The sequence below is a fragment of the Canis lupus genome, chromosome 27, assembly GCF_011100685.1.
Source record: "Canis lupus familiaris isolate Mischka breed German Shepherd chromosome 27, alternate assembly UU_Cfam_GSD_1.0, whole genome shotgun sequence".
NCBI lineage: Eukaryota > Metazoa > Chordata > Mammalia > Carnivora > Canidae > Canis > Canis lupus.
The window spans coordinates 46,591,942-46,607,558 of record NC_049248.1 but is presented as its reverse complement, the minus strand read 5'-3'; the positions used below and the strand labels follow the sequence as shown (position 1 = coordinate 46,607,558).

General features: G+C 34.7%; 2 protein-coding genes across 2 annotated transcripts; one reads left to right on the top strand and one right to left on the bottom strand.

Moving 5' to 3' along the window:
• The first annotated feature begins 5,719 nt into the window (after positions 1-5,719).
• On the top strand, positions 5,720-6,664 carry OR6C6 (olfactory receptor family 6 subfamily C member 6). Its single transcript, NM_001389118.1, has one exon. The coding sequence runs from the start codon at positions 5,720-5,722 to the stop codon at positions 6,662-6,664; it is 945 nt and encodes a 314-aa protein (NP_001376047.1).
• Positions 6,665-14,474: 7,810 nt separating this feature from the next.
• Positions 14,475-15,413, bottom strand: OR6C69 (olfactory receptor family 6 subfamily C member 69). Its single transcript, NM_001256457.1, has one exon. It carries the CDS (start codon positions 15,411-15,413, stop codon positions 14,475-14,477), a length of 939 nt encoding a protein of 312 aa, NP_001243386.1.
• Positions 15,414-15,617: the final 204 nt, after the last annotated feature.

The following is a 15,617-nucleotide window of genomic DNA, read 5'->3' as shown; positions in this document are numbered from 1 at the left end:
CTTCTTTATGTTCCCAAGGCTTGATTTTTATTACTGTTTTTTTTTCTATAACTGTATATATTGCCACTTATTTTACTGGACAATGTATTAATTTTCTGTGGATACTGTAACAAATTATGACAAAATAGATGGCTGAAACCAATGAAAACTATTCTTTCACAATTTTGGAATCCTAAAATCTGAAATCAGTTTCACTAGGCCAAAATCAAAGTGTTGGCAGATACGACCCTGCAATTGCCCTGCTGGGGATTTACCCCAAAGATACAGATGCCCGGACACCTGCACCCCGATGTTTATAGCAGCAATGTCCACAATAGCCACACTGTGGGAGGAGCCATAGCATTCATTGACAGATGATGGATAAAGAAGCTGTGGTCTATGTATAAAGTGGAATATCCTCAGCCATTAGAAATGAGAAATACCCACCATTTGCTTCGATGTGGATGGAACGGAGGGGATTATGCTGAGTGAAATAAGTCAATCAGAAAAGGACAAACATTATATGGTCTCATTCATTTGGGGAATATAAAAAATAGTGGGGGCGAACAGGCAGAGACACAGGCAGAGGGAGAAGCAGGCCCCATGCAGGGAGCCTGATGTGGGACTCCATCCCAGGACTCACTATTAGCCTCTAAATGAGTGGGAAGTATCAGAAAGGGAGACAGCACATGAGAGACTCCTAACTCTGGGAAATGAACTAGGTGGTGGAAGGGGAGGAGGGCAGGGGTTGGAGGTGACTGGGTGATGGGCACTGAGGGGGGCACTTGGCGGGTGTTATGCTATATGTTGGCAAATCAAACTCCAATAAAAAAAAGAAAACTAACAGCTATTTGTGGCATTTATTTATTACAGTTTCACAGATTCTAAATAGATTATGTGAAATTTGACAAATGTATCACTATGGAAAAAGTCAGGAAGTTGTCACAAGATTAGAGGGAATTCCTTTCTAGACGTATCTGTAGCTCATGAATTAGAGAAAAAAGAAGATAAAACCAAAGCCAAAACCAAACCAAAACAAAACAAAACAAAAACCTCACCAAACCAAATTAATATGTTAAGGACTTAGTTTATTTCTTTTTAATAAAAGAAATCGATATTGGAGTTTATCTGCAAAATGTGAATACTTATAATATATTGTATTCAAATTATTAAAGAATGGTTATTTAAAACCCGATACACTGATCAATGTAGAAAAAAGAGGAATATATTGACTTTAAATATGAATCTGTTCCAGTCAAGTATGTTATTTACTTGGAGTTTACAACCTTGTCATGAAAATAAGTGGATCCTTGAGGGAACTTTAAGAAGATAGTGAAATAGGAAGCACCCCGAATCTGGGCATCATTTGCATTGGGAGAATCTGTCTGATGGAATCAGTTTAGAACTTTAGAGTCTAATGAAGGCTTGTAACTCCCAGAGGAAGGCTGAGATGATAAATTACTGTTAATTTTGGTGATTTTAGATCTTAGCACAGTAGCAGTTCCCCATCCCATGACCCCCAAGTGAGGAACTAAATATTTAATTTTTAATTTAATATTTAACACTTTAAATTCATATATCCACATATGACTAAATGGCTGTTATATCAGACAGTACACATCTAAGTAATCTAATTAATAGTCTAGTAAAAAAAAAGTAGGTCACATCCAAATATATTTGCTAGATTATTGAGATAGAATTTAACTACAAAAAAGATCACCTTTTGAGGGGGATATATTTTGATGAACTCTGAAAAATATATAGTCATGCAACCACCACTGCAATCAAGATATAAAATATGTCCATTGTAAAATGTTTTCTCATGACACTTTTATGGTCATTCATTCTCACTATTAGCCTCTAAAACCTTTGATTAGATTTCTACGCCTAAAGTTCAGTGATTTTCTGAATTATAGAAATATAATCATAGAGTATATAGATATTGCATTTGGCTTCTTTCACTTAGCATAATATTTCTAAGATTCAATCATTTAAAATTTTTTTATTTATTCATGAGAGACAGAGACAGAGACAGAGAGAGAGAGGCAGAGACACTGGCAGAGGGAGAAGCAGGCCCCATGCAGGGAGCCCAATGTGGGACTCGATCCCAGGACTCCAAGATCATGCCTTGGGCTGAAGACAGGGGCTAAACTGCTGAACCACCCAGGGATCCCCTCAATCATTTTTTATATCTAATTCATTGCATTATATACATATGCCGTAATTTGTTAAACTATTTACAAGATGGTGGATATTGGATCATTTCTAGTTTTGGGCATTAACATAAAATGTATTTTACAGGTAAAATCAGTTCAGTTGAAGGATCAAAATAATTTCATCAAACATCCATCTGAAGCCTCAACTTATTAATCTGATAAAATATTATGCTTGTTACTTGTAAATATAACTCACTACCAGGTGTCAGAGTGTAAGATGGTTTACATTAATGTCTGAAATTGCTTCTTTGCTAATTGGAAGCAAGGTAGTGTCTTGGGCTTGTATAAACCGGTTTGGGAATTTTCAGTGTTGCGCCAGGACAGTGAACGGCTGATGATCCTGTTAAATATTTCATCAATTATTATAAATCACTTATTATACTCCTCTGGGATACTTCTACTTCAACGTTTATTTAAAGTGGATTACAGTGGTGTCTTTTATTGCCAGTCATTAGTACTTTTGGACCTTTGATCCCCAAAGATTAGGTTTTCTTTTCCTTTATTTCAGTAGAACCCCTGGACCTATAGTAAGTAGAAAGTGATAAAACTGCAGCATTTCATAAGTGTACAGGGACCAATATGGAATTTCTCTTGGAACAGCTGCTTATCTTTCATCAGATGATGCCACGAGTCTTTTTCAGTTGCCGTATTTCATTTTATTTTAAAGTATAACTACTCATTTTGAGGTTTTGAATGACAGCAATTGTAACAACAAGCTTTCACAAAATGCAACTTATCTGGAATAGAAAATGGATGTCCATTAAAATTATTAATACTTGAGTTCTGAGCTTCAAAGTGAGTATGAATCTGAGGGAATGTGGAAATTCTTTACAGAAGCACTGTATATACATGGTCCTTCCCACAAAAATCATTCATAGTAAGTATCCAGCTCAGAAAATAAAATATGATGATAAGAGAGTAAAATCATAATTAATTATGTCAAGAAACATCTCTGCCATGCACACTTAAGGGAACACTAGATACAATAGGTTCAAGGAGGTAAGGCAACAATAATTTTAACTTGACTTCAAAATCAGAAGTTATATCAAATGCACAAGTCCAATTCAGGGAGTTGAATTTGAGTTCTCAATTTTTAAGGTCTATAAGTGTTTTTACACTTATATGCTACAGTCATTTGTTGGCTGTGTATTAACAGATATTGTAATCTATCTTATTCATATACAGTTGCATCTAAATTTCATTTTTCTCTGATTCTCTGTATGAATCATGTATTGCCCTTGGTTAAGTGATGTGGAAAAAATGCTGAGCAACGGTTTTCTCAAATGGAATAACATAGTTCTAGAACAGTCTGATAGATCCACTTGGTAACCAAAATTGTATGAATAACTCCTAGAGCATACTTTTTCAAGTCAGAAATAGAGCAAAGTTGGGAGTTTTAAGATGAACATAAACATACATTTTTATAAAAAAAGTTTGTGACCACTCAGTAGCTGAAGACTACAAGTCTTCAATTGCCATTAATAAAATTTAAGCTATTCCCTAAAATCTGTTTCAGAAAACCACATTAAGCATGGAGAATCCTAGTTTTGTTCCTCTCCTAACAAAAAAAATTAAGAAACAGCAATATTAATTAGACAAAAGCAAAAGAATAAAAATAACAGAGTGCTTTAATAATTTATTTCCTTTAAAACGTTGCAGGTAACACATATAATGAAACAGACTAGCATGTTTCACATAAAATGGAATACTATAACATGGAAATAAATAGAATGTTTATACTTAGAAAGGACAGAGAGTAATATAATGTTTGAGAGGAAAAATTTTACTCTACTATTCAGATTCTTTTTTGCTGGTTTAAGAATTAAATTGACATGAGACATTAACAGGACAATATCAAATTAATTGCATATATATGGGACGGGAGCCTTGTAAGATTATGAGAATTATGGGCAGTCAGGCATTGGAGGCTACCATTTTTTTTTTTGAGGTTACCATTTTGAGCTCCAAAGATGTAGGGGTCTGGGACTTTAAAGACATGGAAGAGAATTCAAAGGAAAATGAAAAAGAGTAAGTGTTTGGGAAACAATTTTTTGCTGGGCCACACAGAAAGAATGAACATAAAGAAGAATTTTAAGAACCAGACTTTGCTAAGGTCCTCCCTCTCGACCACATTTTAGATCTTGCCAATTCATATTAGCATACAAACAACCATAATTATTTGTGGTAATATCTCCCTTTTTGGAGCAAGTCTTTTATATAAATTCTTTTAGAAATTTGAGGAGGTAAAAAGGAAAACATTCTGAGACTTCCATTTCTTAAAAATAATCAGCTTAAATTAATCGTCATGTCAAAGAGACACATTTTGGGGTGGCAGATTTTACTTTCTTACAATAATTTCTGAAGTAATCAATAGTTTTACAAAAATATGGGGGAATATTAAAAAGCAGTGACCCAAATTATGTGGATACATTAGGAATACACCTCAAAAAGGTTAATTGAAAAAAATAGAATATTTTTATTAAAATATGTTGTTTGTTTTTGTCATGTTTTCCTTTGTTGTATTTATTATATATCCTGAAAGACAACCAACCATTTGAATGTCATAGCATAGCCAGTCAAGAAAGTTGATAATAATTGTGTATTCTTAGTGCAGAAAAAAATTCACTTTATCTAATTAATGGAAGTCAATCCTGCTTAGTCATTGACTATCATAGGAATTATCATATATAACTCTAAATCCTGGTTTTGAAAATCACTCGGATACAATTTCTAAAACACAGAACAACTTAGTCTCTTTTGCTCAGGTGAAAAAAAATGATGGAAAACTACACTAAAAATAATTCATCTTCTTTTATTTAAATTATGCATGTAGAGTTGAGTTGACCCAGGAAGAATGGGTAAAAATGCATATTAGCCAAAGAAAATATTCAAGTTCCAGAGAAAAAATTGTGAGAAATATTACTATAAAGAGAAAAAATGGATAGGAAAGAATTTAGAGTTACCTTTAGCATGTAATTATGCATCATTGTAAATTTCAGATGGAAAAATAATTTACAAATAGATAAATTAGAGAATATATGTCCTTTTCCACTTTAGGTAAATATATAAATATTTAGGTTAATATATATATATTTAGTTAAAATGTGAAATTAGTATATATATTCATTTGGATTTTTTAAAAAGATTTTATTCATTCATGAGAAACAGAGAGAGAGGCAGAGACACAGGCAGAGGGAGAAGCAGGCTCCCTGCAGGGAGCCCAATGTGGGACTCCATCCTGGGACCCCAGGATCACACCCTGGGCCGAAGGTGGCGCTAAACCTCTGAGGCACTCAGGCTGCACCTATTCATTTAGTTTATATGTATTTAGGTTAATTTCTATATATTCAATTTATATACACTTAGGCCTATTTATATATATTTAGGTTTTATATAGTTATATATATATGTTAATGTGTGTATATATAGGTTAATTCACATTACACTACAGTATATTATATTCATGTATATGTTTGACTTTGTCCTCTTTTCTTATGTATATTTGATAAGGCTTATAAAGAGAGATGAAAAACCATTCAACGGAAATAGAGTTTATTCTCCTAGGACTGACAGATGACCCACAATTGCAAGTTGTGATTTTTGTGTTTTTATTTCTTAATTACACTTTGAGCCTGATGGGGAACTTAACCATTATCCTCCTCACCCTGCTGGATCCTCGCCTCAAGATGCCAATGTATTTCTTTCTCCGTAATTTCTCATTTCTAGAAATCATATTCACAACGGTATGTATTCCCAGATACTTGAAAACCATAGTGACTAAAGAAAAAACCATCTCATATAATAATTGTGCGGCTCAATTATTTTTTATTCTTTTACTGGGAGTTACAGAGTTTTACCTTCTGGCTGCTATGTCCTATGACCGCTATGTTGCCATCTGCAAACCCTTGCATTACCCAATCATTATGAACAGCCGAGTGTGCTATCAGCTTGTACTTGCTTCTTGGCTGACTGGATTCCTAATCATCTTTCCCCCATTGCTCATGGGACTCAAGCTGGATTTCTGTGCTTCCAAAACGATTGATCACTTTATGTGTGAAACTTCCCCCATCCTGCAGATATCCTGCACAGACACACATGTCCTAGAATTGATGTCTTTCATCTTCGCCGTGGTGACACTTGTGGTCACATTGGTGTTAGTGGTTCTCTCCTACACTTGCATCATGAAGACCATTATGAAATTCCCTTCTGCACAGCAAAGGGCCAAAGCTTTTTCCACCTGTACTTCCCATATGATTGTTGTCTCCATGACATATGGGAGCTGCATCTTTATGTATATTAAGCCATCTGCCAAAGAAAGGGTGACTGTATCCAAAGGTGTAGCTTTGCTGTATACCTCAATCGCCCCTTTACTAAATCCCTTCATTTATACCCTAAGGAACCAGCAGGTGAAAGAAGTCTTCTGGGATATGTTACAAAAAAGGTTGTATTTTTCAAAAAAAAAATTGTGATAATTGCTACAAATCACAACGTTGTCATAAAAACAAAAAATCTTTCATTCATTTCTTTTTTAAAAAGATTTTATTTATTTGAGATAGAGAGTGGGAGCAGAGTGGGGGCCAGAGGGAGAGGGAGAAGCAGGAGAAGCTGAGCAAGGAGTCCCATGCTGGGCTTGATTCCCAGACCCTGGGATCATGACCTGAGCCAAAGGCAGACACTCAACCAACTGAGCCACCAGGCGCCCTCATTCATTTCTTCTGATCATGTTTTTCTATTTCATTACTTATCCCATATAGGACATTTTCTTGAAGAATCCTGCAGCTCAGTCTCACCCTCATATTTTATTCTCGCTAATGAAAACACCCTGCTACAATAGCTTACTCTCTGAAGTGGTAATGCAAGCTTTAAATAGCATTTTTTATTGTATGTTAGCTACTAGAAACCATGACTTTAAATAAAATATGCCTTTTATAAGTATAATTTGCTATACGTAATTTGTTAATTGATTAAACACATCTTGTGTATCTCTCATTTCAGATGTTGCAAGGCTCTCAATCCTTATGTTTGAGAAACTTGTCCTTAAGTAAGGAGACAGACACCTAACTCTAATATTAATATATAGTGTATAATTAGTGTTGTCATAAAGGGATATTAAAATATGATGGGGCATACCATATAGCTTCTAAGTAATTTTGGAGTTCTGGGAGGACTTTTAGGAGAAAGTAATAATTATATTGAGACTAAAAATATACAGTAGGAAAGAAGACTGAGTTATAAATATATGCGAATAGCACAGAGGTGTTAGATAATGACATACATTTGGAGAATTCATATATCTGATGCTTTAAAAAGGGTTTTTGAGATATTCAGCCTGAATCCAGTAAAGGTTTTCTTACAAATACAAAATGGAATACTGCACAGAATATATAACATTTTTGTGCCTCAGATTTTCCATATATAAAGTAGGAGAAAAATTTTCAAAGTTTTTATTTTATTTATTTTAGAGACAGTGTGTGGAAGAGGGGTAGGGATGAGCAGGCGGAAGGGGAAGTAGACTCCTCACTGAGCCTGGAGCCCATGAGGGGCTTGATCTCAGGATACTGAGATCATGATCTGAGCCAAAACCAAGAGTTGGATGCTTAACAGTTGAGCATCCAGGGACCCCTAAAGTAGGAGAAATTTAATCCACATCTCATAGTTCATTAAATATATGCTATTAAAACTGTTTAGCACTCAGTAAAAGATATCACTTAATTTTGAACATTCAAAAATGTGGTTCAATTAGTACTTCATATGCTGTTATACAGATAGAGAAAACAAGCCTAGAGAAATTGAAGGGATCTGTATACCACAACTGTATTTTGGACTTAAACTTAGTATTTTAGTAATGTTGAAAGGTTTTGTGTAAGACTCACTTTGGTAGTCTTACAGATGTAGATTATATTATTCCTACTTCTTTCATTCCTCTGTCTGGAATATAGCCAATATACTCTATGTTACTGATCTGTTTTCTAAAATTGTTGTAAAATAAATGCAATGTTTTCCATAGCAGCATAGTGTCAATTAAATCATTACCTGATATAAAGTGTATTTGCCAAAATCTTTCTCTCAATTCCAGTTTGTTTTCTACCTAGCAAAATTATGTTAAGTAATTCTGACCTGAAGAAAAAATGCACAGATTCTTTTCCTTTGGCAACAATAGTGTAAGCCTCCATATTAAAAAATTCAGCAAACTTCCAGCCAGGAAAGATTTATTTCCTTTGTGTATATATTCCACCCTTAATTTTGGTTTAGGGAAGTGATAGAACCATATCTTTCATCTACCTCACTCCTTTTCGTTCATGGTAATTAGATTAATACTTCCATCTGTTTAGAAACCCTATATAAATGCATCTGACCTCAATTGCTTGCCATTGTTTTTAGAATTTGCTAAACAAAATAACTGACTTTGGTATTTTTATAGAAATTTTGGTCAAAAGGGAATTCTCATTTGACTTACAAATTTGCAAGCAATTTTTTAAAATTCATTACTGAAAATATGATTACTATTACTTTCATTAAATGATTCTGAGAATCTTCTAAAACTATTAAAAACATTTTTCCAATGCTCTAATCTCATAATTCTAATTTCCATTTCTTTTGAAAGCTTCATAATTAGGAATTTCAAGTCCTTGGAAAACAAGATTATTGTTTAGATTAAAAGAGTTAACTTATTTGAACCCCTTTATTCACTAATAAGGGTTACATTATTCAAATAGTTAATGTATAACTACAGCAATCCTTAAGGACATCTGCCCAGAGTCTGTGAAGTACTTGTCCAAAGATAAACATCGGCTTGAGGAACCACAAGAAAAAATTCAGTTGCGTTCAAGCCAGTATAAAATAGCTGTGCTCACAACTGTTGTAAGAAATGGTCTTATTGATGCAGACTGGGTCCTAGGACCCAGTGGAGGGTCCCACGGGATCAGCCGAGAGGGTCCCTGGCTTCACACAGAATAGAAATCAAATGTGAGCCAGATAATGTAGAAACAGAGTTTATTGAATAGTTTAAGCGGCAGACAGAGAGGAGCAGATGGAGTGTCTGGGAGACTTGGAAAGGAAAGGAGAACAAGTCTCTTTGTTGTTTTGGGGTGCTAAGTAAGGTTTGTATCAGAAAAGGGTCTAGTGTAGGTGTTTCTCTGGGAATCCAGAGAAAAGCAAGTTTCAGGTGAACAATAGGTATTATTCTATAAATTACCAAAGGTAGGGGTATTGATGCCTGCGTCAGCGGTTTATTTGAAGATAATGTCCAGGAACACGTCTGGAATCTGGCTCTTCTTGGGTGTTATCAGGTGTTTGGGGCCTAGAACAAAACTCAGCAAATGGTAAATTTTCTTGCATCCCCCTTGAAGTGGGAACATAGCTTTTTTGGCTTCTACAGATGCAAAATATGGACATGAGTAAATGGGGTCTAGCAAAAACCAGCAGAGATGGAGCCTTCCTAAAATGGAATACCTTCAGCTTTCCTACTTTCTTATCATCTGTTGCCATACTGATGAGGAATTTGGGACACAGTTGTAAATGGGATTTCTAAAAATGAGAAATTTTGGAGGAAGAAATACATGGGTTCTTTGGTTGAGAGTCCAGTAGGGTGAGAGTGATTGTCGTTGGATTCCCAGTGACACTCAACATGTAGGTAAAGTCGAAAAAAGAAAGAGAAAGAAAGAGAGAGGAAAAATAACCACCTGCAATTCTGGGTCACCGCCCAGTCCAAGAAGAATAAAGGCTTTCACTGTTGTGTGGTTTCTCATAACTGACTTCTAGGAAGAAGGAAAAAGGAGGAAAAGAGAAAAAAATGAGAAGGAGGAAAGGCTTTAAGGATACTTACTCTCTTAGTATTCTCATAAACACAATGTTACCGACACCCAACCTCCCTCAATATTCCGTTAGCCAGCAATGACATCCTCTCAAAATTCTCATATCATTTTTACTCAGAACTTCACTAACTCTATGACACTCTCTGAATTTGCTTTCCTTTAATGTAAGCTTTCCAGAAGGATAACATATTGCATTAATAGTCATATACAAGTGAAAACAAAGAAAGAAACCAAGAAAGCCCATATTTCTCTGTTTATTGCTCTTTGTGATAGACTTCGATGTTCTGTCATTTTTAGTGGACTCTCTTTTAACATAACACAAACGACGTACACACCTCGAGCCCATACACAGCGCCAAACTGTTTTCCATAGTGACTGTAATTTTAATTCCCACTAACAATAGAAAAGGGTTTCCATTACTCCATACCTCATTTTAAAAATTAGAGCCATCCTAATGAATTTGCAGTGGTACCTCATGGTATTGATGTGCATTTCCGTAATGACAAATGATATAGAGCACCATTGCATGTGCTTGTTCTTCATTTCAAGAAATTTGTATTCAAATCCTTGCACATTTTCTAAAGATTTATTTATTTGAGAGACAGCGAGTGTGCACTTGCACATACACATGTGCCAGTGGGGGAGGGAATCTTCAAGCAGATTCCCTGCTGAGTGTTGGGTCTGCCAGAGGGTTGATCTCAAGACCCATGAGATCATGACCTGAAGGGAAACGAAGAGTCAGGCGTTTAAACTACTGATCCACCCAGGCACCCTTGCCTTGCACACTTTTAATCCTTGCACACTTTTAATTGGATTATTTCTTTATGTTGTTGTTGCTGATTTGTAATAGTTTTTGTGTATTCTGGATACTAGAACCTTGTGAGATATACAATTTGAAAATATTTTCTCCCTTTCTGTAGATTTTATTTTCACTTCTTGATCATGTCTTCAGAACAACAAAAGTATTTAATTTTGATGAAGCACAATTTAATCCTTTTATTGCTCATACCATATCTAAAGATCCATAGCCAAATCCAAACCCGAGGTCATGAAGATATATCCACCCTTTTAAAGAGAGTTGGATATTTTTGCTTTTATATCTAGGTCATAGATATACTTTGTGCTGATTTTTGTACAGTGTAGGGTAGGAGTGTAATTTTGCTCTTTTACATGTGATTATCTAGTTATGCCAGCACTATTTGTTGAAAAGGCTGTTCTTTCTCCATTCAATGTTTTGATATTCTAGTAAAAAAAATTAGTGATAGATGTATAGACTTATTTCTGGACTTTTCATTTTATTCCACGTTTCTATGTATCTGTCCTCATGCCAATTTCACACCTTTTTTATTACTATTATTTCATAGTATGATTTTAGGAAGTGTCAGTCTTCTCACCTTTGTCTTTTTTTTCAGGATGGTTTTGGATAATAGGATTTCTTTACAATTCCATTTGAATCTGAGAATGAAATTTTCCCGTTTTTTAAAAGTTTTCCATTAAAAAGATAATGTTATTGGAATTTGACAGAGATTGAACTAAATCTGTAAATTATTTTGGGTGGTATCTTAATAGAATTCTGTCTAACAAAATATGAACATGGAATGCCTGACACTGTTTTAGAAAGTAATAACTATTCAGTGAATTTTTAATAGATATGTTTTTTCAGATTATTCTTGCGTTTTTGCAAATTGTTTCTTTCAAAGAATGGTCATTTTCACTTAGGTTATCAAATTTGTGTTAATAGAATTGTTCATAGTGTTTCCTTATGACCCTTTTAATGTCCATATCCTACAGTGGAAACTTAGATAACTGATTATAGATTTTTCTTCTTCTCTAATAGAAACATTTAATGCTATAAATTTCTCTCTGAGCACTTCTTCCACTGCCTTCCACAAACTTTAAATAGGTGTTGTTTCATTTTCATTTAGTTAAAAAAATTTGAATTTCTCTTGAGATTTCTTCTATGATGCATGTATTAGTTAGGATTTTTCAGTCATCATTTTTATTGATTTCTAGTGTAATACCATTGTGGTTTGAGAGCCAATATTGTATCAATTCTACTCTCCAAAATTTTTAAAGTGCGTTTTATGGTCCAGAATATGATCTGTCTTTGTGAGCTTGAGAAGAAAAGATATTTAGCTATTGTTGATTAAAATAGTCTATAGATGTCGATTATACACAGCTAATTGATGGTGTTGTTGAGTTTAACTATGTCCTTACCAATTTTATGCTTGCTAGATCTGCCCATTTTGGATACAGTTATTGAAGTTTCTAACTATGATAGTGGATTCATCTCTTCTCTTCTCAATTCTACTATTTTTTCCCCACACCTTTTGATGTCTTCTTGTTAGTTGTATGCATGCTAAGAATTATATCAATATGTTTTCTAATGTTAAATGGACAATGCATTTAAAAAATAAACCTGGGCAACCCAGGTGGCTCAGCGGTTTAGCGCAGCCTTCAGCCCAGGGCCTGATCCTGGAGACCTTGGATTGAGTCCCACTCAGGCTCCCAGCATGGAGCCTGCTTCTCCCTCTGCCTGGGTCTCTGCCTCTGTTTCTGTCTCTCTCTCTCTGTGTCTCTCTCTCTTTCTCTGTGTCTCTCATAAATAAATAAATAAATAAATAAATAAATAAATAAATAAATAAATTCTTTAAAAAATAAAACTCACTTGGTACTGGTATACTATCATTTTTATATGTTAATGGATCACATTTTCATATATTATTTTAGATTTTCTATATCTGTACTCATAAGGAATATTTTCTGAATTTACTTTTTCTTTTAGTGCCTTGCCTGTGTTTTTGTATCATGATAATGATGGCTTACTAATGAATCAAGTATTCCCTCCTTTTCAGTTTTTTGGAGAATGTTTAGAAATTTTTGGTATACCTCATAAGTGAAGCCATCTAAACCTCAATTTGTGTGTGTGTGTGGGGGTGGGGGGTGGGGGAACATTTCTAAATACAAATAGCTTACTGTAGCAGCTATAGAGTACTCCATTTATAAATTTCTTCTGAGTGCTTTGGAAGTTTATATTTTACAAGGATTTTAGCCATTTCACATAAATTATCTATTTTTCCTATAAAGTGGTTCATAATATCATAATATCTCATTATTCTTTCAATATCCATAGGATCTGTAGTGAAGTCATTTTATCAATGCTAACATAGGTAATTTGTGCCTTCTATTTTTTCCTGATGAATCTATGTGTGTGATTTATAATTTCTTTAACATATTTATACTCATAAATTCATCTGAAGTTGCTGTGCATATCTGGATTATTTCAAAACCAGGCTTAGGTATTTGTTGAAATTATTATGCTGCTCCACTCTTCATGAGGCAGCTATGTTCAATCGTTCTTATGATTGTTAGTATGTCATTTGTCATATTTAATTTAAATATTTGTAAATGCTCACAGTTCTCTAACACAAATTAAACAACCAATTTAAATTGAATATAATGCACAATATTTTTAATTGTTTTAAGATTCATTTATTTCTTTCTTTTTTTTTTTTTTTTAGATTCATTTATTTTGAAGAGAGAGAAAGAGAGAGGGAGGGAGAGAGAGAGACAGAGAAGTAGGAGGGGCAGTGGAAGAGAATTTTGAAGCAGATTCCCTGCTAAGCATGGAGCCTGACATAGGATCACAACTTGAGCCAAAATCAAGAGTGGACCCTTAACTGACTGAGCCACCCAGGCGCCCCCACAATCTTTTTTTAAGTAAACTAATATATTCTAATTTGATTATTAACACTAGTGGTTATTCTCTGCCACAATTGCCTTTTCATTTTATTAAATAGTGTAGCAATAATTTGGTAGTATTATAAAAAATATAAATGAATATTAGTTTTAAATAGGTTGTAATTAAGTACAAATAAAGAATAATAATGTTTACATTGCATGCTACATTAAATATAAAATAAATAAAATATTTTATATTCTTGAATAGAATTCAAAGATAACAAACAGAGACAGACTGAAAAGGTTATCTCCATTTCTTTCAGATATTCACAGGTAAAGGAAGCAAAATGGGGATCCCTGGGTGGCGCAGCGGTTTGGCGCCTGCCTTTGGCCCAGGGCGCGATCCTGGAGACCCCAGATCGAATCCCACATCGGGCTCCCGGTGCATGGAGCCTGCTTCTCCCTCTGCCTGTGTCTCTGCCTCTCTCTCTCTCTCTCTCTCTCTCTCTGTCTCTGTGACTATCATAAATAAATAAAAATTAAAAAAAAAAAAGGAAGCAAAATGAGAAAAAAATGTCTTGAAGGATATAAAGAAAATTAACTTCTTTGGAACAAAGATTTTCTTCAAAGGAAGCTTGAAAAGATAAAGATGAATTTTAAACATGAAAGAAAAAAAACTCAAAAAACAACCAAAATATACTATGTATTAGAAGCTACTACTGATACACTGATATTAGCAGGGATTCCTTTGTTCATTTCCTTTATATAGAATACTACAGGACATTCATTTGCTTAAGAAAGAAACAACCCTTTGTACCATGTTCATGAAGGCTGTTTTTACTTGCTGGTTCCTCAGAGTATAGATGAAAGGATTCAAAAGTGGAGCCACGGAGGTGTTGAGCACTGCAATTCCCTTGGAGAAAGATATTCTTTGTTTGACCGATGGCTTAACATACATGAAGATGCAGCTGCCGTAAGAAAGGGATATCACAATCATGTGAGAAGAACATGTTGAAAAAGCCTTTTTCTTCTGTTTAGTTGAAGGTATTTTTAGGATTGTTAATGCAATAAAGGTATAGGATATTATCACCATGATTAATGTGACCACAAGTGTCATCGATGCAGAAATAAATCCCATTGTCTCTAAGAGCTGTGTGTCCGAGCAGGAGATCTGCAGCAGGGGTGTTGTGTCACAGTAGAAGTGATCAACAATGTGGGAAGCACAGAAGTCAAGGTTTAGACCCAATAGGAGGGGTACAAAGATGGTAAAGAATCCTGCAAGCCAACAACAGAAGACAAGTTGCATGCAGATCTTACTGCTCATGATGGTTGTGTAATGCAGGGGCTTACAAATGGCAACATAGCGGTCATAGGACATAGCTGCCAGCAAGTAAAATTCAGATGCACCAAGAAGGAAGGCAAAAAACAATTGAGTAATGCAATTATTATAGGAAATGGTTTTGTCTCCAGTTGCCATAGTAACCAACAATTTAGGGATGCATGTAGTAGTATAGGAAATTTCTAAGAAGGAAAAATTCCGAAGGAAAAAATACATGGGGGTCTTGAGATGAGTATCCACCAGGGTGAGTGTGATGATGGTTAAGTTGCCAGAGATGCTCAGCAAGTAGGTGAGAAGCAGGAAGACAAATAGCGTAACTTTCAGTTGTGGATCATCAGTCAGACCTGCCAGGATAAACACTATCCCTTGTGTGTGATTTCCCATTACTGTCCTCTACTTTCTCAGGTCTAAATAGGAAAGAAAAAAGAAAGAGAGAAATTGATGATCCCAATGGAAAAATAATAGTCATAAGTAATGTTTAAGAAAAGTCACCAAAGTGATGTTTCAGAGTAACATAATGCTCATCCATATTTAGATGATTATGCCAGGAAGACTGATAGTTTGTGTCTCCAGATTATCTGGACAGAG